Here is a 24,112-nt window from a genome sequence, read left to right as displayed (position 1 = left end):
GAATCAGGGGTGGATTACCCAGTAAGACAGGTAAGCACGGGCTTACTTGCGTTTACTAAACTGTAGTCATTACAAATCAGTAAGCACCAGTAAACCCGTGCTTACCTTACTGGGTAATTCGTCCCTATTAGGGACAGCAAATTTGAAAATAGGCTTTGATTCTGTAAGAGGGTGCAGTGGGGCTGGGAGAAGCAGAATCTTTAATGTGGTGAAAAAATGCGAAATTGTTCACTACAAATCACGTGATAATCAAGGGAAGCACCGTGCTTACCTTGCGTATTCGATAATCCTCCCCTGCCTAGAATAATAGTTTTCCTGAAAATCCTGAGTCTCTCAAGCAAATAGATATTCCTGGGCCAGCTCCATACCTCATCAGGCATAACTGCAAAGTCATCCATAGCTAGCTGCTCTGCATTTTAGCCAATAACCACAAAGGGTACAGCCCAACTAAAAGAGGTAGCCTCCTGTGGTAACAAATTCAGAAGCTGGAAAGGATGTCAGTGCCGGTAACCGAAAGCCACTGGGGGTGTGCGGGTATGAAATGTAGCCCGCATAGATGTGGGCGATGTGGGTGCACACTGACTTCGAGACCTAGCTCACCACTGAGAGGACGACGCAAGGGTCCTCGGCGCCCGCCCGGAGGCTGGGAATCAAAGCGAGGGCCGGGGTCCCGCGTGCCGACCGCCCTACCCCAGCGGCCCGGGACACCACTGGGCGGGGCCTGGGATGGCCCCGCCCCGCCGCCCGCCACTGGGGCCACCTGACCTGCCCGCGGCTCACGTGATCCGTCCCCACCGCCGCCATTTTGGAGCTCCGGATGAGGAGGGGGAAAGCGGGGGAAACGAGGGAAAAGAGCCGGGAGAGAGGTGGGCTGGGACGAGGGCAGGGGCACGGCCGGGCTCCTGGCCGGCCAAAGGAGGCTCGCGGAAGCACCAGCCGCCGCCCGACCGCAGGTACCACGCCCCGGGGCCGCCCCTCCGCCCGCTGATAACGGCGCCGCGGGCCATGTGCGTTCTCCCCTCAGGCCTCTACCGCCGCCAGCTTCCTCCTCCGCCGGCCGACAGCGGCCGGTGCTCGGCACCGGCCCCGAGTTCCGCGCTCCTGTTCAGTGCTCTGTGCCGACCACAGCGAGGCCTCTGGAGCCCCTCGCCGAGACCCCGGGTCCGCCCTGCCGCTGGGGGTGGGGGGAACCTGGCGCTCCCGCGAACTGTCATCAGCCTGGTCCGTCGGCAGGCAGGCCGGCGGAGGTGGAGTTACCACAGTGTACTTGCAGCGTTTCGCGATGACTTTTCTCAGCCCCCATCGCCCCAGGCTTTTAGCCACTGCTCAGTGTAGAAGCAGCTAGTAGAGAAAAGTAGTCCTGGAGTTCTGCATCTCCTCCATCCTCTTCTGAGATCGTTGGGAAAAGCTCCCACCTTCTAAGACCTGGGGGTATCGGGAGTGAACGGTTGGTGTGGAAGGCCTGGGTGGTTAATTAGGTGGAGGCCACAATCCCAGCCTGTAGGCGATCTTTTCTCTTCCTGCAGTGGGCTGTAGTTGGCTGTCAGTCTGCATCGCTTGTTTTCAGCCATTGATTGGATTTATCACCTCCTTGAGTTTGTACTTTCTTCACTTCTATGCTCTGACTCAGTGTATGGGTTGCATTATTGATTGAAAGAGAAAGTCAGAGCCCACCATTCTTTTACCTCAACTCTGTTAAAGACGCGGTTTTCTGCCCTGGCAGTGAACTATTTATGCTTACTTAACCGTAATCAGTGAGAAGTTGCATCCCAGGTGAGACAAGTAAGCATTCTTTGATCTTTTAGATTCGTTCTAACTAGTGTAAGAAATAGTAGCAACGAAATGTAGGACCAGGGCCGGAAACTGCATTGCAAAGTATATAGGTCAAACCACCCTGTCATATCTTTTCATACTGCCATTCTCCCCACTGTGTTAGTAAAATTATTTTAAGTTTGCGGAAAGATTAAAATAGCAATATGCAGTTTATTGTTTCTTATTTGTTAGAAAGGGATGTCAATAAAACTAGTAAGTAGTATTTTGAGTCAGATAAATTCAGAGCTAAAACATAAGATATACAGTTATTGGGGAAAGTTTCCAGAGCAGTTTTTTCTCATTTCTGCAAAATCTTCAGGTCTGCTTGTTAGATAAATTATGTGAATTTGTATACGTAATTGGGTTGCATGAACGTTCCTCTGAATTTCCTTTTGACATGGAATATTGGAGAAATGTTCATTACCCAAAAAACCATTACTTTGTTTCACCAAGAAAGAAGTGTTTGATACTGTATACTTTTATTCTTGGCCACAGCTGGATTTTGAAGATTGATCCAAGGGACTGTATTAATTGCAGGAATTGATTTGAAAGACACTGGCTCTGCCACTTAACAGCCATGTAAACTTGGGTAAGTCACTTCACTGCACTGAGTATTTCCTTATTTGTAAAACTGTGTGACACACCCTGTCCCAAAGAGTTGTGAGACCCAAACACATTAACATTTTTGACACATCCTAGCTGCAAGGGGCTTTTTTCAATATCGAGACTTCAAACATTTTGCTCTCACTGAGAAAAAAGAGGAAATCTGATATATTGTAGGAAGCATGGATTTAAAACCACATAGGCTGATTATACTTGCACCAACTACTACTTTACATCTCTGAGCCTCAGGTTCCCAATCTGCAAAAAGAAGTTAATGTTACCCAGAATTACATGAGTATCACACAAAATCTACACAAGCACTACTCCCTGGACCGTGAGCCCCTCGAGGGCGTGGACTCCTCTTACTCTTTTCATAGACTCCAACACTGTGCTTGGCACATTATAGGTGCTTAATAAATGTAATAAATGTTAGTTAAATCTGAATATTGGTTAACTTTAGTTAGACCTTATGTCTTAATCACAGCTGCCAAATTAGAATACTCTCTCAGGCTAGGTGCCAGCTAAGACATTTTTGACTATGAAATTCATGTACTTATGATATTTTTACTGAATTCTTTGTGGCAACTAATAATTCCGTTGAGCTAGGAGGACTTTAATTACAATAAATTATAGCTGATGTTAAAAAGGTAAATCTATAAATAAGGTATAAGCAGTAATAGAATTTGTTTCTGAGTAATTTTTTGTGGACAGGATGTGGAAGTTCATGCAGTTCACCCCTCTCATTTTATATCCAGGAACCTAAAACCCAAAGATAGTGACTTCCCTAAGGTCGCACAGCTGAGGGCACTCAAAGGGAGGAACTCATGATTTTTTATCTCCTGCCCGTCTTTTGGCTGGGGAAACAACAAATATTTTTTATTTTAAAATTAGGATAATCTGGGAGGGTGGGGAATTGGTCAGACTTCTATAGCACAATTTTTTTCTAGTTGGAAGAGAACAAATTCTTAGTATGAAAGAGACAGTTCTTTATATCATATTGAATTTTCTTCCGTATATATACACAGAAAATTACAGGCTTTTCTCCAGTCCCACCCCAGCCCACATGAATTGTTCAGCTTGGTTTTACTGATGGTAACCACACTGCTATAACTGAAAGGAACTAATTATACCTGAAAGGAACTAATTAGATACACAGATAAACCAAAAGAACAAATTATAAGGAAGTAAAGGCAACTGAAATGATTTGGCTCTTAACTTTTCTTGGAAGAGGCGTTAATTATAGGCTTTTGCCTGTGGAATACTGTTGTTGAGGAAAGATTTGAGAGACCCAGTGGAAAAGGTTGTTGGACTCTTCTGGGTTGGGATACAACTTTTATTTGTTTTCTTGTTTACTTATTTGCTTTGAACAATTTGATTTGTTTGGGCTAAACATTGGTTTATGTCTTAAGAATTCCAAACAAAAAATTCCCAGTATTGCTGATTCTTTTCTAGTCTTCTCTCTGCCTAATGAACCTTCGTATTCAGCCATATCGATATTTTCACTAACCCCGAGACAGCGTATTTATTCCCTTTTCTAAAAATCTAGTTCTGTTACGGCTGCCCTCTTTGTCCATCTTAACCCACTGTATCAACAGTATTCCAAGGAAGCAAATGGAGCACTCAAAGTAGGACTATTCGAGGAGGGTATATTTACAAAGATACTAATAACGAAGGTGCAAAAGTTGTGTAAGGGAACCACAGGGACTAATGCAGTTGTCCAGAGCTAGCAATATCAGAAGAATGGAGAGGTACCAGAACAAAAACAACAAAAAAAAAAAACCAACCCCCTGCTGTCGAGTTGATTCCATCTCATAGTGACAAACCAAAAAGAGAGTCTTCTAAAGCAGCCTGCCTAGAGAAAAGTGGCCTCTGTCAAGAGACTCAGCCAGGCCAGGGTGACCCAGAGGGAAAGAACCAGGAGAATGAATATCATGATCTCACTCTGCTGCCTCTCTCCCATCTCCTGCCTTGGCTCCCCATTGGCAGACCTCAGCCAGAAACCAGAGGCCATGGAGCCTGGTGATGTAATCCCTCCTGGGACAGAGAGCCGAGTGGAGGAGAGGACACAGTGAGCCTAGAGGAGCATGCCCATCCTCTGGAATCCAGCGCCCATCTTAACCCTTCAGGAAGTCAACTTACCTCCTAGCCCAAAAGGAGCTCTTCGTTCTGTATTAGGATTTGGCAATTGACCCTTGTCTTGTGACTATTTTACCTTGTGACCGATGGCATTGCTTAAAAGCTGTTATTTCATTCTTTTTAACTTCTAAATATGTTTGTCTTATCCACCCAACTTAGTTTTAAGCTTGGTACCCTGAATGTTATATTTTTTTCATTTTTTCTGGGACTTATCATGGTGCCTTGCATGTAACAGTTTTCTTGGTGACTTTTTATTATGAAACCTTGTAAACATTTACACAGGTAGAAAGAACAGTGCAGTGAACTCCTAGGTACTGGTTGCTCAACTTCAGTTAGGAAACTTGCCATTCTTATTTTATCTCCATGTCCTCTACCTCCCACGTGGTAACTTTTTTTAAGTTGTGTTTACATTCAACTTAAAGGCTCAGGATGGTAGAAGGACTATAATCCATGTTGTAGTCGTTATTGAGCCGCTGAGATCGTATTTTTACCCCTTTTATCTCTGTTATTATTCAAATAAATTTTACTTCACTTGACGTGCAGTCCCTTATTATATATTTGCATCGGTGGCCTAAGTGAGATTTTGAGGAAAATTTGAAGAATCCGCCTTATACCTTATTACGAGCTGGTTATCTAACCTTTTTTTTTTAAAGAGACCTTTTTTATAAGATTTAACTTGTGCATTCATTTTGCACATGGTCCCAAACTGGTTTTTCAGGTGTCTCTTGATGTATTTTATACTGTCTTATCTGTTTTATAGCTGCCATTTCTGTACTTATCCCCAAATGTATGCATCCTCTAAAACGAGATCCTTACACAAAAGCTGGGGGAAAATTGGAGCATCTGCTGTGGGTTTCCATTAGCTGTTAATGCCTGAGCAGGCGCGGCTTTAACAATCTGAAGGTTGTGTCACAGTCTTTTGTATGAGGCATCTTCTTGCGATAAGATGAACCCCTCCTCCTCTGCATTTCACTTTCTTTTTAAGGTTTCTGCTGGAATATCCACAGGGAGCAATTTCCATTGTTCCGTCACCCTCCTGTTATATTATTAATTAAGTAGAAGAGGGGTAACATGAGTCACCTCTACCCTGTGGGTGTGCAGTGTGTGTTGAGCAGACATTCCCCCGTCAGCCTCCAGATTGTCAGTCAGTCTATGTGGACATCACACTTCACGGGGAAAGAGACTTTAGGTCTACGGTAGAGGGTCATGTCACGTAAAGAAGTTAAATGTTCATGGATCTTTTTTCGTAAAATTATTTTTTAAACTAATTTGCATTTAACAGTTGAACTGGAAAAAAATGTGTATATATATAAGCCTTACATGAATGACCCCAAAGGGAAGAAATCAGTAGTCACTTGAAAGATGAAAAGTCACAGCCGCCCTTGCCCTAAAAATGTGGGCTTATGAAGTTACAAAAGGGCTTTTCTGAAGAAAACAGTTGTTCCCCCACTGCTCTTGTCTTTAGTGAGGTAAGACTGAGTGTAAAGATCCCAGACGACTTTTGTTCTTTCTTCTTGAGAAAGGTGTAAAGGAATGAGGCTTTTGAGAGGTAGCGCCTTCAGGTTATTTAGGGGAGAACTTGGCTGAAGGTCAGTGTGGCGGGAGGATCCTTTGGGAGCTAGGATAGCTGTCGTTGTAACAGTTGTGAGGCATATCCTAGAAAGAGGCGGTTAGAGGGAAAAAATTGATCCCTCTAATCCATAGGGCAAAGTTAGGAAGGAAGGGGGAAAAAAAACCCAGCTGCTTACCAATTGATTCTGACTCATGGCGACGTCGTGCTGCAGAGTAGAACTGAGCTCCATAGGGTTTTCTTGGCTGTAATCTACAGAAAGGAGCCCTGCTGGCACAACAGTTAAGTGCTTGGCTGCTAACCGAAAGGCTGGTAGTTCGAACCCACCCAGTGGCTCTGTGGGAGGAAGACCTGGCAGTCTGTTCCTGTAAAGAGTACAACCTAGAAAACCCCAAGGGGCAATTCTTCCCTGTCAGATGGGGTTGCTATGAGTAGAAATCGACTGGACAGCACCTAACAACAATCTTTACAGAAGCAGATTGCCAGGCCTTTCTTCCGTGGCACTGCTGGGTAGGTTCAAACCACCAACCTTTTGGTTAGTAGCTGACAGCAAACCATTTGTGCCAACCAGAGACCCAGGAAGGAGGGAAGAAGTAGTACTAAAGAAGCAGAAAGTAAAGTGTGTGCATTTTTGCCTGATAAGGACCTAGATACAGAAAGCTGGTATGTGAGAGGGAGTAGAAAATAAGAGGGGAAAGGCCAGAATTACTGCCAAGACTCGATATGGGCGAACAGGCACTGAAGCTGGTTAGAGCACCGGCAGGGTTTGGCAGGCCAGTGGAGACCTTGGCAGAGTCCAAAGGGCCCTTAGATGTTGGTTCAGCAGTCTGGGGAAGAGGAGCTGTGGTTCACTACCTAAACTAAGAATTTAGAGCCTGTGACTAAAGTTTAAGAAGAGAGTGGGTCTTTGGTCTACAGCTAGTGCCATTAAAATTTTGCTGGCATTTATTGAATGTTGTGGATATGATTCCAGAATGCACCTAAAATGTGGAAAAACAAAACTTGTTGCTGGAAAAAAGCCTGAACTTAAAAATGTCATCCAAGTCAACAAATTAATCTCACTTACGCCCAAGGAAATGTTTGAAGGGGAAGTGCTGCCAGGAAGTAAGAGAGTATTTGAGACTTCGGCTGCAAGATTTATGAGTATTTTATGTTTAGTGACTTCCTTGGCCATAGTGCATGATTAGAACCTACAGATAACCCCTTCTAAGGACTCTGCTCATATCCAGACCAGAAACACGGCTGGGATGTCATTTTTCCCTTCTCTGATCCCCTTTCCCTTTCAGAAAAAGTGAAGTACGGATATATGAATAGGAGTAATAGCTGGCCACTAATATGATCTCTAGAAAAAAACCACAGCATAGTTTGTGGTTTATCTTTGGGAAGATAAATCAAAGGAAGTCAAAGAAGGAACTAGATCATTGCCTTTATTGAGTTTCATTTGCATTGTACTTCTCAAAATTCACTGTGCTTTTTATAGTACATTCCAAAAAACAAAACCGTTACTCTCGTCAGTTCTAACTCACAGCAACCCCACAGAACAGAGGAGAACTGCCCTATAGGGTTTCCTAGGAGTGGCTGGTGGATGTGAACCACTGTGCCACCAGGGCTCCTGTGATTACAGTAGATTACCTGACTCTTGCTTCCACAATTTGAAGAAGGAAAAAAAAACAAATTTTTGGTTTTAGTGATAAAACTATCAGTTACATTTGCTATTACAAGTAGTTTTCCAAGAATTGCATCAGCTGTGTATTGGCTTTGCAGAGTGATATTTTATAGTACTTTGAGGTTGTTCCACAGGCCTTTAGAATGGCTATGTTCCTTTAATCAGGAAATAAACAAAAAAAACCAAACTCGTTGCCTTTGAGTCAATTCCAACTCTCAGGGATCCTATAGGACAGAGTAGAACTGCCTCACAGGGTTTCCATGGAGTGCCTGGTGGATTAGAGCTGCCAGTGTTTTGGTTAGCAGCCATAGCTCTTAACCAGTGTGCCACCAGGGTTTTCCAGTCGGGGAATAGGAGTCATCTTTTTGGAATTATGCAAAAGGGCAGGAGTAGTGATTAGGTCTGGCTGAATGCTGAGGGGCAAGAAAGTAAGGAAAAAAAGAGTTGCAGATAGTTTTAGTCGTTTCCAGAGAAATAAGTGAAGGATGGAAAGATTTCCATCATCAGTCTTGATAGAAAATAACATTGCAAAGAGCTGTTGTGAACAATTTAGGTCTATGTTGGAGATAGATACATTGACATGAAGCTCCCAGCTTAGAAGATACTTAGATGAGCTTAGATGATAAAATTGGCTTAGATTTCCTGAATTACATACCTGTAATTATTCTATGGGAGCCCTGGTAGTGCAGCAGTTAAGAGCATGGCTGCTAACCAAAAGATTGACAGTTCCAATCCACCAGCCACTCTTTGGAAACGCTATGGGGCATTGTATTCTGTCCTATAGGGTCTTTATGAGTCGGAATCTACTCGACGGCATTGGGTTTGGTTTTTTGTTTGTTTGTTTTAATATTCTGTGGAGTCCCTGGGTGGCACAAACAGTTAAGCACTCAACTGCTAGCCAAAAACGGCAGTTTGAGCCCACCCGGACCTGCCTTGGAAGACAGGCCTGATGATCTGCTTCTGAAAGGTTACCGCCTTGAAAACCCTGTGTAGCAGCTCTGTCTGCACATGCGGGGTCGCCATGAGTCAGCATCGACTCGACAGCAGCTCACAACAATTATTATTCTATAACCTGATATTTCTGTCTGTTGTTCGTTATCCCCTTTTAGATATGGAAGAAAGCAGCAGTGTTGCCGTGTTGGTGCCAGATATTGGGGAACAGGAAGCCATACTGACTGCGGAAACTGTCATCAGCCCGTCATTGGAAATTGATGAACAAAGAAGAGCTAAAACAGACCCATTAATCCATGTGATCCAGAAATTAAGCAAGATAGTGGAACATGAGAAGTCACAAAAATGTCTTTTAATTGGGAAAAAGCGCTCACGTTCAAGTGCTGCCCCACGCTCTCTTGAAGCCCAAGAACTTTGTGAGATTCCAGCTAAAGTAACCCAGTCACCTGCTACTGATATTAGAAGACTTGAAATCCCGCAAACAAATTTTATTCCTGACTCTTTTGCCCAGAATGATGGGAAGGTGATGTCTTATCAGTGTAGCCTTTGTAAGTTCCTATCATCTTCTTTCTCTGTGTTGAAAGATCATATCAAGCAGCATGGTCAGCAGAATGAAGTGATACTGATGTGCTCAGAGTGCCACATTACATCCAAAAGCCAAGAGGAACTTGAAGCTCATGTGGTCAACGACCACGAAAATGATGCCAATGGTCATGCCCAGTCCAAAGCCCAGCAGTGCATCAGCCCCTCCAAGTCTTTGTGTCAGAGAGTCATTGAAAGAAATAAGGAAAGCATTCCTGACGTCCCAGTGAACGTGGGCAATCCACCAACTGCGTCCGTGGCAGAAATGGGTAGGAGGAAATGGTATGCGTATGAGCAGTATGGCATGTATCGATGCTTGTTTTGTAGCTACACTTGTGGCCAGCAGAGAATGTTGAAAACACATGCTTGGAAGCATGCTGGGGAGGTTGATTGCTCGTATCCAATATTTGAAAATGAAAACGAGCCTCTAGGCTTGCTGGAGTCTTCAGTGGCTGCTGCACCTAGTGGGGTCGATGCAGTAGTCATCGCTATTGGCGACAATGAGCTGAGTATCCACAATGGGCCTTCGGTTCAGGTGCAGATTTGCAGCTCAGAGCCATTATCGGCTTTATCTCCTTTAGAAAAAAGCGCAGGAGGGGCAGTGCAGCTAAGTCAATCAGTTGCCCTTGATCCTAGTGAGGAAGAAATGCTGGAGGTGATTTCTGATGTGGAGGAGAATCTGAGTGCTGATAGCCTACTTTCATCAGCGCAGAAAATCATCAATAGCAGCCCTAATAAAAAAGGTCACGTTAACGTGATAGTGGAGCGGTTACCAAGTGCTGAAGAAGCTCTTTCACAGAAACGTTTCCTCATGAATGCTGACATTGAGGAGGGAAAAAACCTGAGCCCTACAGAAGCCCAGATGGGGTGTGGAGGAACAGACGATGTTTATCATGCCGATAAGTGTACTGTTGATATTGGGGAGTTGATCATAGGCTGGAGCACTCCAGAGAAGAAAGATGGCGAGTTAGTAAGTAAAGGCCTGGGAACTGATGAGAATGCTCCACCAGGCCGGAGAAGGACAAACTCTGAGTCTCTCCGACTGCACTCATTGGCTGCAGAAGCCCTGGTCACAATGCCTATAAGAGCTGCAGAGCTAACACGAGCCAACCGTGGCCACTATGGGGATATAAACCTTTTAGAACCAGACACTGGCCAAAGGCAGGTAGATAGTACCTTGGCAGCGTATTCTAAGATGCGGTCGCCACTTAAAAACTCCTCAGATGGATTAACCAGTTTTAACCAGGGCAACTCTACTTTGGTAGAGCTCCCAGAAGATAGGCAGGAATTGTCAGTTGGGCACGTTAAGACAGGCATCAGCATGTCCTTACTGACTGTCATTGAGAAATTGAGGGAAAGGACAGACCAGAATGCCTCCGATGATGACATTTTGAAAGAGCTGCAGGATAATGCCCAGTGCCAGCCCAACAGTGATCCGAGTTTGTCAGGAAGCAGCGTGGTGGAATACATCCCTAACTCCGAGCGCCCCTACCGGTGCCGCCTGTGTCACTACACAAGTGGTAACAAGGGCTACATCAAGCAGCACTTACGAGTCCATCGTCAGAGACAGCCATATCAGTGTCCTATCTGTGAGCACATAGCCGACAACAGCAAAGAGTTGGAGAGCCACATGATCAACCACTGTAAAGCAAGAATATACCAGTGCAAGCAGTGTGATGAGTCTTTTCATTATAAGGTAAGGATGGCTTCGTGAATTCTTTCAGGGAGCCTTAGAATTTTAGAGCAAAGAGGGAACTTTGCAGATCTAGTCCTGCCACCTGATTTTATAGATAAGGAAACAAAGGCCCAGAAAAGTTTGATCATTTGCCCAGGAGCTCCCAGCTGATTACTGTGAGATCTGGGATTCAGATCTAGGTCTTCAGAGCATCTGGTGCAGTGTTCTGTCCACCACCTGCTGCCTCCTTACCAGCTGTAATATCTGCTTTAGTGTTTTAGTGTGAACAGCTTTTTAAAAATGTGCAGATTTTAAATTACAAAGAATGTACAGTGGTGTGACATCATACATACATTTAACTTTGCAGCATCTGGGCAAAAAGTATATTGGTTTTTCATCTAACCTGCTCCCCAAATGCAGCTCTTTGACTTTAGCTGCTGTAAAACCAACAAACAGGAACTCGTATCATTGCAAGTGGACCGTATTGGATGTATTGAAAGACAGTGCAGTAGAAATAGGACCCAGGCGTGCCATGTTTTATGGGCGGTTTAAGAGACTGTCAAGGGTTGTTTTGACAACAAGTGATTTTCATCGTATGTGCTGACCTTAGAACCAGCAGCCTGAAATGCTGTTCTTTTGTAAAGGAAACTTGGATTCATTCAATCATTGGTTTAGAACTTTTCTTCTTCAATGGGCCAGTTGACTGGGGGGAAGATGTACTCCAACGGGCTAATTGAGATGTAGACTTTTTCTTCCAGACTATCCAGAGTTAGGGCCTACCTGGTAGTAAGAAGGTAATTAGAAATGAAAAAGCCTTTGGGTCTGAGATTCACTGCCACTTGGGTTGTCCGCGTGAAATTCTGACCCAGGCTCAGGCCCCTGGACAAGTACCTCATCCAAATGGGCTGTAAAGTCAGGTTCCAGAAGTTTCTTTGCCGCTTCACTCTTGATTCCTGGGGGGCAGAGGTAGAGGAGGGGATGTTTGTGGAGGAGGGGTTCCAAATAGCTCTCTCTTACATATTTAGTTGGTGTTAAAGGGAAAAGTAAGCAGGAGTCCTTCGGTTACTGACTGGTTTTATTTCTGTGAATGAAAATGTTGAGGTATTCTGAACACTCTACTTCCGTCTTCTCTGAGTCAGCCATGAGGCTCAGTGAGCAGGCACATGCCATGCCGAAGCACCTGCCGAGACGGTGGCTTCTGCCCACAGACTGCAGAAAGAAGGCCCCGCCTTTTGATGAGTTGGTGATTGCCCTAGTGTACTCTTTTCTGTAAACTGTCAAATGCGTCACATAATCTTTTAGAAGATTTGATTTTCAAATGTTGGTAATGGTTTTAGATACTAGGCTGTGAATGCAGTTAGCTCATTCTTCTCTATATAGTCTCCTAGTTACTGGGCATGTGTGTTTATGGAAAGTGACATTTAATTGCTCTCAATTTTTCAGAGTCAACTGAGGAATCATGAGAGAGAGCAGCACAGCCTTCCAGATACCTTGTCGATAGCAACTTCTAACGAGCCAAGACTCTCCAGTGATACAGCTGAAGGGAAATGTGTGCAGGAAGGTATCTGTGCCTTTTTTTTTTTTCCCAATAATAATATATACAGACTACACTGACTGGCATATGGAGCTTAAAAATCCCCGTAATTGTTATGTGGGTTATTTTCAGGATTACAGCTACATATATTCTCACTTGTTTTTATACTATGGATGTTAGTGGATCCTATCTGTGTTCCTGAGGAAATTCCAAGTACTAACTCAAGTCAATACTACTAGATCCTAGGTAAGAAGTGCTAGGTTAGTAAGCGCTCTGCTTCAAGTATGTAGGTAGATAGTACAGTTGAAATTTATGCAGTCCCCTAAAAGCCAAGCTGCAGCATAAACTCCTAGAAGTCGACGCACCAGCAAGCCAAAGCAGCTGCAGCCTAGGAAGGAAGCCTCCCCTCCCCTCTCAGTACCAGCTGACCCATTGAAAACGGAGCTTTTGCAGATGGTAGGCCCCCACCTCAAAGTTTAGTGGTGGCTTCCTGCTGTGCTGTTTTCCAAGTGTGACTGCCAGATTTCATCTGCATTATTTAAAACACACGCACGCACAAGATCTTTTTATGTACTAGTTAGGTACCAGTTGGCCGAGTTTCTGGTAATAGGAATATTAGAATGAACAGATTTAATTAGAGTTCCATGAAAAGGCGGATGCCACATCCGGAGAATTAAGGATAAAGCATAATAGCTGTGCTTCCGTGCATCAGCTCCCTGAAATTGATGTACTTTAAATGTCTCAAGTGTGGTACACAGTGTTTATGGGAGATAAAACATACTGGGGTGACTTCCTGTCTAGATTTCCTAAGAATTAAAGTTAGAAATCACTGTAGAGTAAAATGCTTTAGCATAATGTTTCTTTAAATTATACCCCAGAAAGCATAACTGATTCTAGAATGTCTCTCAGAGAACTGGTTTTGACACCACTGTAGCACCAAAATTCCCTTGTCAAACAGATGTCATCCCTGTAAAACCATCCCAGACAAAAGGAGTTTATGACACAGCATCTGTTTCTGCAATAGATGGCTGAGCTAAAACAGTTTTGTTTCCTTTTTACAAAATAGCCCTAAATGCCTCTCTTTATTTTAATTCATTATGTTTCCATATCCCCTTTAAAGGAGACAGACATTTGATATGACTGGACCATAAATCCCTAATGAAGAAATAAAGTCCGGACGTCTCAGTGGCACCACCTGCAGTTAGTACAGTGTGGGAATATGCCTTTTCTAGCACCATCTTAAAAAGCACTGTTTTTAAACTGCCCAGTTGGGCTACCAGCTTAAAACTCTTCATTGTAGCTCAGGTTTTCAATAAAAAGATAAGAATGCCAGCTCAAAATAAAAACCAGTTGAGACTTCACAGCATCTCTCCACCATGTTCCATTTTGTGGCATCTTTTCTTTGTGGATCATACCCTTTTTTCTTAGAGTTAAATGTATAGATTTTAAATTGCTTGCCTCATCTCACACAGCCCCCCACCCCACTGCATTTGCTTTTCTCTATCTTCATAGTATAACAACTTGGGTGACTGATACCTTTCTGCACACTTAAACCTAATAAAATTGTTGTCAGTTGTGGAGTCTATTCTAATTATGGTGACCTCACGTGTGCAGAGTGGACCTGCTCCATAGGGTTTTCAGGGCGTTGGCCTTTCAGAATGGGCCTGACCTCTGGGGCACCTCTGGGTAGGTTAAAACCGCCAACCTTTCGGCAGGTAGTCAAGCACATAACCATCTGCACCACCTAGGCCCCTCCTAATAAAGAACTGGTACTTTATTAATTCAGTAGTAGGTATTTCAAAATCTGGTTGTCAGGCCAGTTTTGGCTCACAAAGAAGGTAAAAATCATTCTTGGTTTGTTAAAACATCTTTAACCATTGAATAAATTGATTAAACAAGAGGGGAGAGGCCAGTCTTTGGTACCTAGTCTCTGCCCATTACCGTAGCACAGATAAGCAGGGCGTGTTTTAGTCTCACAGGTCCAGTGTAGTTAGACGACAGACATTGGCTCAACCAGAAGGCACAGAGTGCCTGTCTTGTGCTGGGCACTGTGCTAGGTGCTGGGAGTACATTGAAGGCATCACTGCCCTTGAGGAACCCAGCCTGGCGAAGAAGACAGAACTGTATGTCAGCCAGCACCACGAATGCTCTGTGAGAGCTGTGGGCAAAGCACTTTCATAAAGTGTTTCTTCATGAAATGTAATTAAATTGTTTTTTATTGGAAACCTATAATTTGCCAAGCCTTGGGGATTCACTGTAAGCAAAACAGGCAGATCTCTGCCCTCAGGGAATATACAGATTAGTGGTAGCACAGAGACTTTACACAAACACGCAGGTGATGTCCAGACTGCAGACTCCTGGAGAGGGTAAACTGTCGTGCGAGGTTCTAGCACTTCCTTTTATAGCTGAGGAAACAGACCGCAAGAGGTCAAATCATTTGCCTGGGATCCCACTGGTAATAAGTGGCAGAACAGGGACTAAACCCCAGTTTGTGAACTTCACATTCAGTATTCTCACCATTGGAGACAGTTGCTTACAGTAGCACAGGCCCTCGTTCTGTGCGCTATATTAAGGTTTCCATCTGTCGTTTTTATTAGTTGTCATTGATCTGTAATATTTCTCACACAAAACCATTATCCAGTATTTCACACTTGGTTTTTTTTTCCCAGAGTTTTTTAAAAATTGTACTTGGAACAGTGCCACTTATAATCAAGTCCAAGTTTTTAACCTACCAATTAAGAGCAATACTTAGATTATAATTATGATTAGTGTATATATTAATGCTATAGATTTATACCAGGAAATTAGGACATTTTGTTCTGCCTGGCAGTAGTTACTAGCAGAAGAAAATTTCAATTTTAGAAAGCTTAAATTTAACTTAAGTATTTTTTTTGTTTTGCTGAAATTTCAGTGTGGGTTTTCTTTTGTACCACCGATTTTCCTTTTTACGCACGGAGTCTACTTCCTAAACTTTCTTCCCACCAAAGCCACATAAAGCTCTCCCTCCCTGTTCTGCCTTATCCTGGAGCTTCCTTTGTTGCTGAGTATAAAGCAGCCAGGGTGTGAATAGCCTGTGGACTTTATTCTGACAAAAGAGTAAATACAGCTTTGGATATCTTCAGGAGACAGTTTCCTGTAATCAGGTCATTCAACCTGTATGGTTACAACCTTACCCCAACTAGGATTTCCTAGCCTTGTTGTTGCAGGGAGCTCTGGTGGCGCAGTGGTTAAGAGCTCGGCTGCTAACCAAAAGGTCGGCAGTTTGAATCCGTCAGCCTCCTTGGAAACCCTGTGGGGCAGTGCTACTCTGTTGTACAGGGTCACTTGGCAACGGGTTGGGTTTGGTTTGATACTGCTGTAGAGTGAGTTTAGTAACATGGCCTGTTCCCATTGGATTCATGTTTCTTGGATTTCAGAGAGCTGCATATTCACATTCTCATGACTTTAATCCTTGTCACCTATCAGCTTATTAGGTATAATTGTACTACATTGTATAGCACTTAATTTACAGTTGATTTTCCTTCTATAGTTGGCATTGACAACTGACTCATAATTATAAACAAAAGAAACCCACAGGGTGAAAGAGCTTTAGGCTTTTTATATTGAGCTTGTTACATATATATATATATATACATATATACATATATATAAATTTTTTTTCGTTATATATGCCTCATAGTCACGCTTTCTAATATTGGATTTATATAGTATTAAATTACAGCTTGTTGGCAGATCATTGTTTCCTAAAGACCAGGTTCAATTTTGATTGGACTAAGACCTTTCAAGTCAACACTGTATCTCGTTAAATTAGGTACTACATAGTCAGCAGGACAGCTAGAGCAGAGTTCATTATGGTTTTTCCAAATTTTGTACAAGGTTATACAGAAACCAGCCCAACCAGTCTGTATTTACAAACAAAACTAGACAGTGTTCAGTCTATATCTGCTGATAGTCCAGATGCGGGAGAGCCTGTAACCCGCACTGAAACTTGTTAACTTAGAGCAGTGAGAAAGCCTTGATATAAGTGTTAAATACTGTGTGGTATAAATATTCATTTACAATGGAATATAAATGCTGTCGTTTGAATCTTACCAAAGCATGCCGCTAAAACTCTGAAATACCTTGTCTAGGGAATAAGTCTTCAGTCCAGAAACAGTATAGATGTGATGTCTGTGATTATACAAGTACAACATATGTTGGTGTCAGAAACCACAGACGAACCCATAACTCTGATAAGCCATACAGGTAAGTGTGATGATACTAGAGTTTCAATGCTTGTGTTAAAATATTTTATTTTATAGAAGAGCAAAAAAGTTGAAATAATTAAAAATTCATAACGCTTGTTTAAACACAGGTGAAGAGCTAAGAAACTTTGGCTTACTGATCTCATGAATGTTGTATAATTTGTTAAGGAGTATGAACCTGAAGCTTGAGTCTTAGGACAATAAACATTTTAACTAGTTGGAAGACAGGAAAATGTCTATATCTGTGAGTTTTGTGTTTTCAGTTTCATTTCGGTGTAAATTTTCAAAACAATTTTCAGCTTTTAGAGAGCATTTCAGTGACCTGGCACCTAGGTACTCGGTATCCCAGCAGAAGATCCTTAAAATTTAAGAGCAACAAAATTTTCTATGAACAATTACACTTTTAAAGATTAAAATTTCGTGTGTGGAATAAGATCATTTAATTCTGGTCCTTGATTTTTCATAAAAGTCACTTCCAATATGTATTTTCAGAAAAACCAGGTATTCTCAGTCCATCAAGACAGGCCGATAAACAGAAATCATTATTTCATAAACTTTGTAAACAGTTTGTTGTTTATGTATAGTAAAGGTGCAGACATTTTCGCAAACAGTTTGTCCAGCCATCACAGAGCAGTTTGTTCCCCTTGCAGCCATGATGGAACATTTGCTAGGCCCGCACACAGAGCTAAGCCAGTCACCATGATGAACAGTGCTAGACAACGATCTGAGCTCTTCTAACCCCTTGTCAAAACTTGTTTCACATTTTAAGTCTCTCTCATAGGTGAGTGTGGGAAAGTAAATGTATTCATATCAAAAGGAATGCAAAATGATGCCATAGAATGTCATTATTTGACCCTATAATGTAGTGCTCGGTCTATATATGCAGTTTTAAATGTTTAAAATATGCTTAATTTGCTAACCAGCAGACTTATTTATAATCACTCTTCATGCAGTACATCTGTTTGCAAAGTCTTGCAACTCTGTGAAACTGTTTGACCTTGCCTCAGCGTCTGGTATTATATTTTCAAATTAGAATGCCTAGGAAATGCTTTTTCCCCAGAGTATATTGAAGGCTATCCTGCAGCATTATTAGCAGTAACTCGGTGCCATAAACTCTAGAGGAGTGATAAGGTGGTATTGACCATGAATCATCTTGTATGATTCACACTAGGAAATGTTTAGAGGATCATGATGGCAATGGGACACCAGTTCACCTGATATGAGGAGGAAGCTTTGCTTTTATAGTTCGGGTGTTTTTATTCTTGAATTTAATGACATACCATGCCAAATCCATGTGATCCAGGCATGAATAAAATAATATTTTCTGGATTCTAGAATTAGACTGTTCATTTGTTCGCTGAGAAGTATTTATTGAGCAAATAATATTTACCAGGAGCTGCACTGGGCTTTCTTGGTCTGTAGTCATAACAGAAAGGTATTGTCCCTGCCATCAAGGAGCTCGTAGACAATAAAGGAGTAAACTCACAAGTATATAATTGTGATAAATTTATGAAAGAGGTTAATGATGGAGTCTAGCTTTCTAGAGGAAATTGATTTCTCTTTGAGCCAGATTTTTAACAGTTATTTACCAAATAAAGGTTTATTTTCTTGGTGTCTTAGGGATTATGTTTTCTTACATTCTTAAAATATTCATGGATCATTACAACCTCAGAAAAATCTCAGTGTTATGTTCCAAGGTTATTTTCACTGTGAGTCACTTGGTCCGGCCTGAGTGTTTATGTCTTAGAAAAAAATGTTGTCATACCTCCCCCACCATCTATGGTAATTGTTTCTAACTTTTTCTCAAAGTCTTATTTTCACCTTTCTAATCTATGACTCTCCCTTTAACCTTCTCTAAATACTACGCATCTTCCTTTGTCTCCATGGAATCTGCATTCTGCAGAGCATTGTGGATTAAATATTCAACTTAAGTGTGTTTCTAGGACGTTCTCTGCATTGTCATACACTGCTTGCCTGAAGCTGAGCTATTAAGGATAGCCTTCTTGATGTTTGATTTAATCAAGGTATCATAGTCATTTTTCTGGCGTATTTCATATCTGCTGCTTTCAGTTTTGTTGTCTGGTACACTTACAGTTAGGGTTTGGGCTTGTTTTCTCAGAGTCCATACCCTGTGCATTTCTGATTCCCTACTTTTTGTTAAAAAAAAAAAAACATGCTCACAAGTAGCAAAGGTGAATTTCTTACAGAGCAAGAGTGCCTTGTTGCACAACCTCTAAAGTCAAAAGGTTCACTGAGTATTTGAACATGCCTGTTGGTCGCCATGAGTCCGAATTTACTTCATGGCATGAGTTTAGTTTTTTTTTTTTTTTTTTTTAATTAAGTACTGTGTCTTCTGTGGTAGCGATACTTGCCCCTTTCCCTTGCCTTTGCGTTTTTGACGTTGTTGCAGCCCTTCTCTTTTTTATGTGGTCTGAGCAGCACAGTTCTGTGGGTAAGAATCCTCGCCCTGGGGGCAGGCAGTCCTGGAATTGACTCTGAACTCTCTCACTTTGGGGATTTGTACCTTGGGCAAATGATTTTACCTCTGTGCTTGGTTTTGTCCTTTATAAAATGAGGATAGTTAAAACTCTATAGGTTTTATCATATGTAGGTTTCTAGTACATAATATAAAAAAAAAAAAAAGATAGCTGCCTCATAGTTATTGGGCCCAGTTTGAACCCTCATCCTTTCTCAGTGATTCACTGTCTAATCTTTAAAAAAAAAAAAAAAAGGAGGGGTGGCTATTGGCCTCTCTTCATTTGGGAAACAAAAGTAATTTGTTGCTGGGCAGGCAGGCAGGCACAGCTTATTTTACAGGACAGATGCTGAGCCAGGGTATAAATACTGTTATTGCCGAGGTCTCTATGCCAGTGTCAGGCTCTGTGGTAGTGTTCTGGGGAGCACCTACGCTTTAGATTGCCGGCCTGAGCCACACACCTCTGACCAACTGGATGGCTGTGGGAAGATTATTCCTGGCTAAGTCTCCTGTTCCATGTGAAACTGGGGGGAACACTGCTTAGCTCAAAAGGCTTTGTGAGGACTGAATTAAGTTTATATTTATAAATCATCCAGCATGTGACCAGGTGCCTTGAAGGGCTAGTTCCCTTCCCTGCCCATGAAGTCTTGAGGTCATTTCAGAAACCCCGTCCTCGCTACAGAAGGAAGAGAGCTGTTTTCCATCTCTACGTGAGGACAGGGGAAGATGAAAATGGCATTGTCCCATCCCAGTCCCTAGCAGACTCAACAAACTTTGTTTTTTAATGCTGTATTAAGTAACACACTCTGTAAACCACATATCAATGATAGTTACGACTGATATTTATGACATTGACCCCAAAGTTACTGAAAGGTTCCATCCAGAATCTACAAAGATTAGGTTGTCATCAGTTGAGTTGAATATTGCAGAACTAGGATTGCCATGATTTACATCCCTAGCACCAGTTTTGTGAATATTTAGCTAGAGAGAAAGGTGGAAGAACAAAACGTTTTCCTCAGGCTACCCAGCTTCCTTCTAACCATATGGCATTGAACCCATTAGAAACAATTGTATTGGTACTCAGGTTTTTCAAACTGTGCCATGGTGAGGGGACACCATGATAAACCCATGACCCATTGCCATCAAGTCAATTCTGACTCAAAGTGATCCCATAGGACAGAGTAGAAATGCCCTATAGGGTTTCCAGGGGGCTGGTGGATTTGAATTGCTGACCTTTTTGTTAGCAGCCGAACTCTTAACCACTGTACCACCAGGGCAATGTGTCTGGCACACAGTAGGTGCTTAGTAACTAACTGTTAGGAGCTCTGGTGGTGCAGTGGTTAAGAGCTTGGCTACTAGCCAAAAAGTCAGCAGTGTGAATCTACCACCTGCTCGTTAGGAACCCTGTGGGGCAGTTCTACTCTGTCCTGTAGTTGCTAGGTGTCAGAATCGACTCGACAACAACGGGTTTGGTTTTTTTTTTTTTTTTTGGTTTAAATAACTGTTAACTGATAGTTATCTGTATACCTCAGTTTTCCTCTACTACAAAATGGCTCTGATTCTGAGTTTTATTGTATTTTGAAAATAAACGTGTAGTAGTATTACGCCTTTTCTTCCTTAAGTAGAAGAGCTTCCTGCCCAAATATGTATGTTGAATTTTTTAATACCCAACTGGGTTTTTTTTTAAATAATCTTTATTGTGCTTTAAGTGAAAGTTTACAGTCAAGTCAGTCTCTCACACAAAAACCCATATACACCTTGCTACACACTCCCAATTCCTCTCCCCCTAGTGAGACAGCCCGCTCTCTCCCTCCACTCTCTTTTTTCGTGTCCATTTCACCAGTTTCTAACCCCCTCCACCCTCTCATCTCCCCTTCAGGCAGGAGGTGCCAGCATAGTCTCAAGTGTTCACCTGATCCAAGAAGCTCACTCCTCACCAGCATCCCTCTCCAACCCATTGTCCAGTCCAGTCCATGTCTGAAGAGTTGGTTTCAGGAATGGTTCCTGTCCTGGGCCAACAGAAGGTCTGGGGGCCATGACCACTGGGGTCCTTCTAGTCTCAGTCAGACCATTAAGTCTGGTCTTAAGAGAATTTGGGGTCTGCATCCCACTGCTCTCCTGCTCCCTCAGGGGTTCTCTGTTGTGTTCCCTGTCAGGGCTGTCATCAGTTGTAGCCGGGCACCATCTAGTTCTTCTGGTCTCAGTATGATGTAGTTGCTCGTTCGTGTGGCCCTTTCTGTCTCTTGGGCTCATAATCACCTTGTGTCCTTGGTAGTGTACATTCTCCTTTGATCCAGGTGGGTTGAGACCAAGTGATGCATCTTAGATAGCTGCTTGCTAGCGTTTAAGACCCCAGACGCCACTCTTCAAAGTGGGATGCAGAATGTTTTCTTAATAGATTTTGTTATGCCAATTGACTTAGATGTCCCCTGAAACCATGGTCCCCAGACCCCTGCCCCTGCTACGCTGGCCTTTGAAGCATTCAGTTTATTCAGGAAACTTCTTTGCTTTTGGTTTAGTCCAATTGTGCTGACCTCCCCTGTATTGTGTGTTGTCTTTCCCTTCACCTAAAGTAGTTCTTATCTGCTATCTAATTAGTGAATACCCCTCTCCCACCCTCCCTCCCCCCTCTTGTAACCACAAAAGAATGTTTTCTTCTCAATTTAAACTATTTTTCAAGTTCTTACAATAGTGGTCTTACACAATATTTGTCGTTTTGCAACTGACTAATTTCACTCAGCATAATGCCTTCCAGGTTCCTCCATGTTATGAAATGTTTCACCGATTCCTCACTGTTCTTTATCAATGCATAGTATTCCATTCTGTGAACGTACCATAATTTATTTATCCATTCATCCGTTGACGGGCACCTTGGTTGCTTCCTTTTTGCTATTGTAAACAGTGCTGTAGTAAACATGGGTGTGCATCTATCTCTTCGTGTAAAGGCTCTTATTTCTCTAGGATATATTCCAAGGAGTGGGGTTGCCAGATTGTATGGTAGTTCTGTTTCTAGCTTTTTAAGGAAGCGCCAAATCGATTTCCAAAGTGGTTATACCATTTGACATTCCCACCAGCAGTGTGTAAGTGTTCCAATCTCTCCACAGCCTCTCCAGCATTTATTATTTTGTGTTTTTTGGATTAATGCCAGCCTTGTTGGAGTGAGATGAAATCTCATTGTAGTTTTGATCTGCATTTCTCTAATGGCTAATGATCGTGAACATTTCCTCATATATCTTTTAGCTACCTGAATGTCTTCTTTAGTGGTGTCTATTCATATCTTTTGCCCATTTTTTAATTGAATACCCAGTTCAGTTTTAATAATCAGTCCCAAAATACCCAATTTTCTCCTAAATGTTTCAAAATGTACTTTTTAGAGTTTTTATTAATATTAGGAGCCAAACAAGGTCCAGGCATTGCATTTGATCTATAAGTCTCTATGTCTCTCTCTTTAAATTTTTAAAATAACAGTTCATGATCAAAGTTAGCATACATCCTGAAAATTGCACAGATCAGAATTGTACAGCTTGATGAACGATCACAAATTAAACTCAGCCTTGTAACTTCTACTCAGATCAAGAAGAACACAATTAGCAGTTTATCAGCAGTATTCCTTTCCTGCTGCTTCCAGTCCCTATTTCCCTTCCTCTTTTTTTATAGGTGATCACTGTCTTAACTTCCAACATCATAAATCAGTTTTGTCTGTTTTTTAACTTAATACAAATGTAATCATACGTTATGTATTCTTCTATGTGTGGCTTTTTTTCACTCAACATCATTCTATATGTTTTATGTGTATATATATATATTTTATATTTTTACATGTGTGTATATACATGTATATACGCACTTTAAAAAAATTGTCCAATGTGGCAATAATGCATTTCTTTCCATTGCTGTATCGTATCCCGTCGTTGAGACTATTAATCCTATTGATGGACATTTGGGCTATTGCCAGGTTTTTTTTTTCCTGTTATGAGTAATGTCGTTTTGAAGATTCCTTAAGTAGGTGCATATATGGATCCCTTTCTGCCGGGTTTACACCTAGGAGTGGAATTTCTGGGTAATTGGGCTTGCGTATGTTCAACTTGGGTAGATATTGTGCACAGTTTTCCAGAATGGATGTGCCAGTTTACAGTCATTGTACCGACTTATATTCTCACCAACACTTCGTATTGTCAGTCATTTTCATGTTGGTCGTCCTAGTAGAAGTGTAATGGTGTGTAATTGTGGTTTTAATTTGCATTTTCCTGATATTTATGGACTATTGCCTATTTTTTTATTGGATTGTCTTTTTCTTACTGATTGGCAGGAGTTCTTTATATATTTTGAATACAACTTCTTGTTGTATATATTGCAGATAACCTTCTTCTGCACTATGGATTGCCTCTCTATTCTCTTAGTGGTATCTTTTGAGGAGCAGAACTTTCTAACTTTAATGTAGTCAAATGTAGTAATCTTTTTCTTTGTGGTGAGGGCTTTTATGTCTTTATACTCTGAAACTGGTCTTGATTTTTTTGTTACTTGTTTTTTATTGTGGTTAAATATAACATAAAATTACCATTTTAACCGTTTTTGAGCATACAGTTCAGTGGTGCTAAGTACATTCTCAATGTTGTGTAACTATCACCACTGTCTATTTCCTGATGTTTTTTTATCATCCCAAACAGAAACTGTACTCATTAAACAACTCCCCATTTCCCATTCCTCAGCCCCTGCTGAATTTTATTTTACTTTCTGTGTCTATGAATTTGGCTATTGTAGATACCTCATATAAGTAGAATTATACAATATTTGGCCTTTTGCACCTGGCTTATTTCGCTTAGCATAATGTCGTCAAGGTTCATCCATGTTGTAGCCTGTATC

General features: G+C 41.9%; 1 protein-coding gene across 3 annotated transcripts in view; it reads left to right on the top strand.

Annotated features, from left to right (window-relative positions):
- Positions 1-842: 842 nt before the first annotated feature.
- Positions 843-24,112, top strand: part of ZNF507 (zinc finger protein 507) — a 38,716-nt gene continuing 15,446 nt past the window's right edge. Inside the window, exons 1-5 of one of the 3 annotated variants that reach the window (XM_023555654.2) lie at positions 843-953; positions 8,897-11,016; positions 12,439-12,556; positions 16,660-16,774; positions 17,424-19,028. In XM_023555654.2, the coding sequence (XP_023411422.1) occupies positions 8,899-11,016; positions 12,439-12,556; positions 16,660-16,774; positions 17,424-17,511 (2,439 nt within the window). In that variant the 5' untranslated portion in view covers positions 843-953; positions 8,897-8,898 and the 3' untranslated portion in view covers positions 17,512-19,028. Of the gene's footprint in view, positions 954-2,307; positions 2,402-8,896; positions 11,017-12,438; positions 12,557-16,659; positions 16,775-17,423; positions 19,029-24,112 lie in introns of those variants that run through there. The other 2 variants (XM_003416336.4, XM_010596119.3) reach the window with 2 other exon arrangements.

The sequence above is a fragment of the Loxodonta africana genome, chromosome 21 (genome assembly GCF_030014295.1).
Source record: "Loxodonta africana isolate mLoxAfr1 chromosome 21, mLoxAfr1.hap2, whole genome shotgun sequence".
Classification (NCBI taxonomy): Eukaryota; Metazoa; Chordata; class Mammalia; order Proboscidea; family Elephantidae; genus Loxodonta; species Loxodonta africana.
This window is presented reverse-complemented; position numbering and strand designations above follow the sequence as displayed.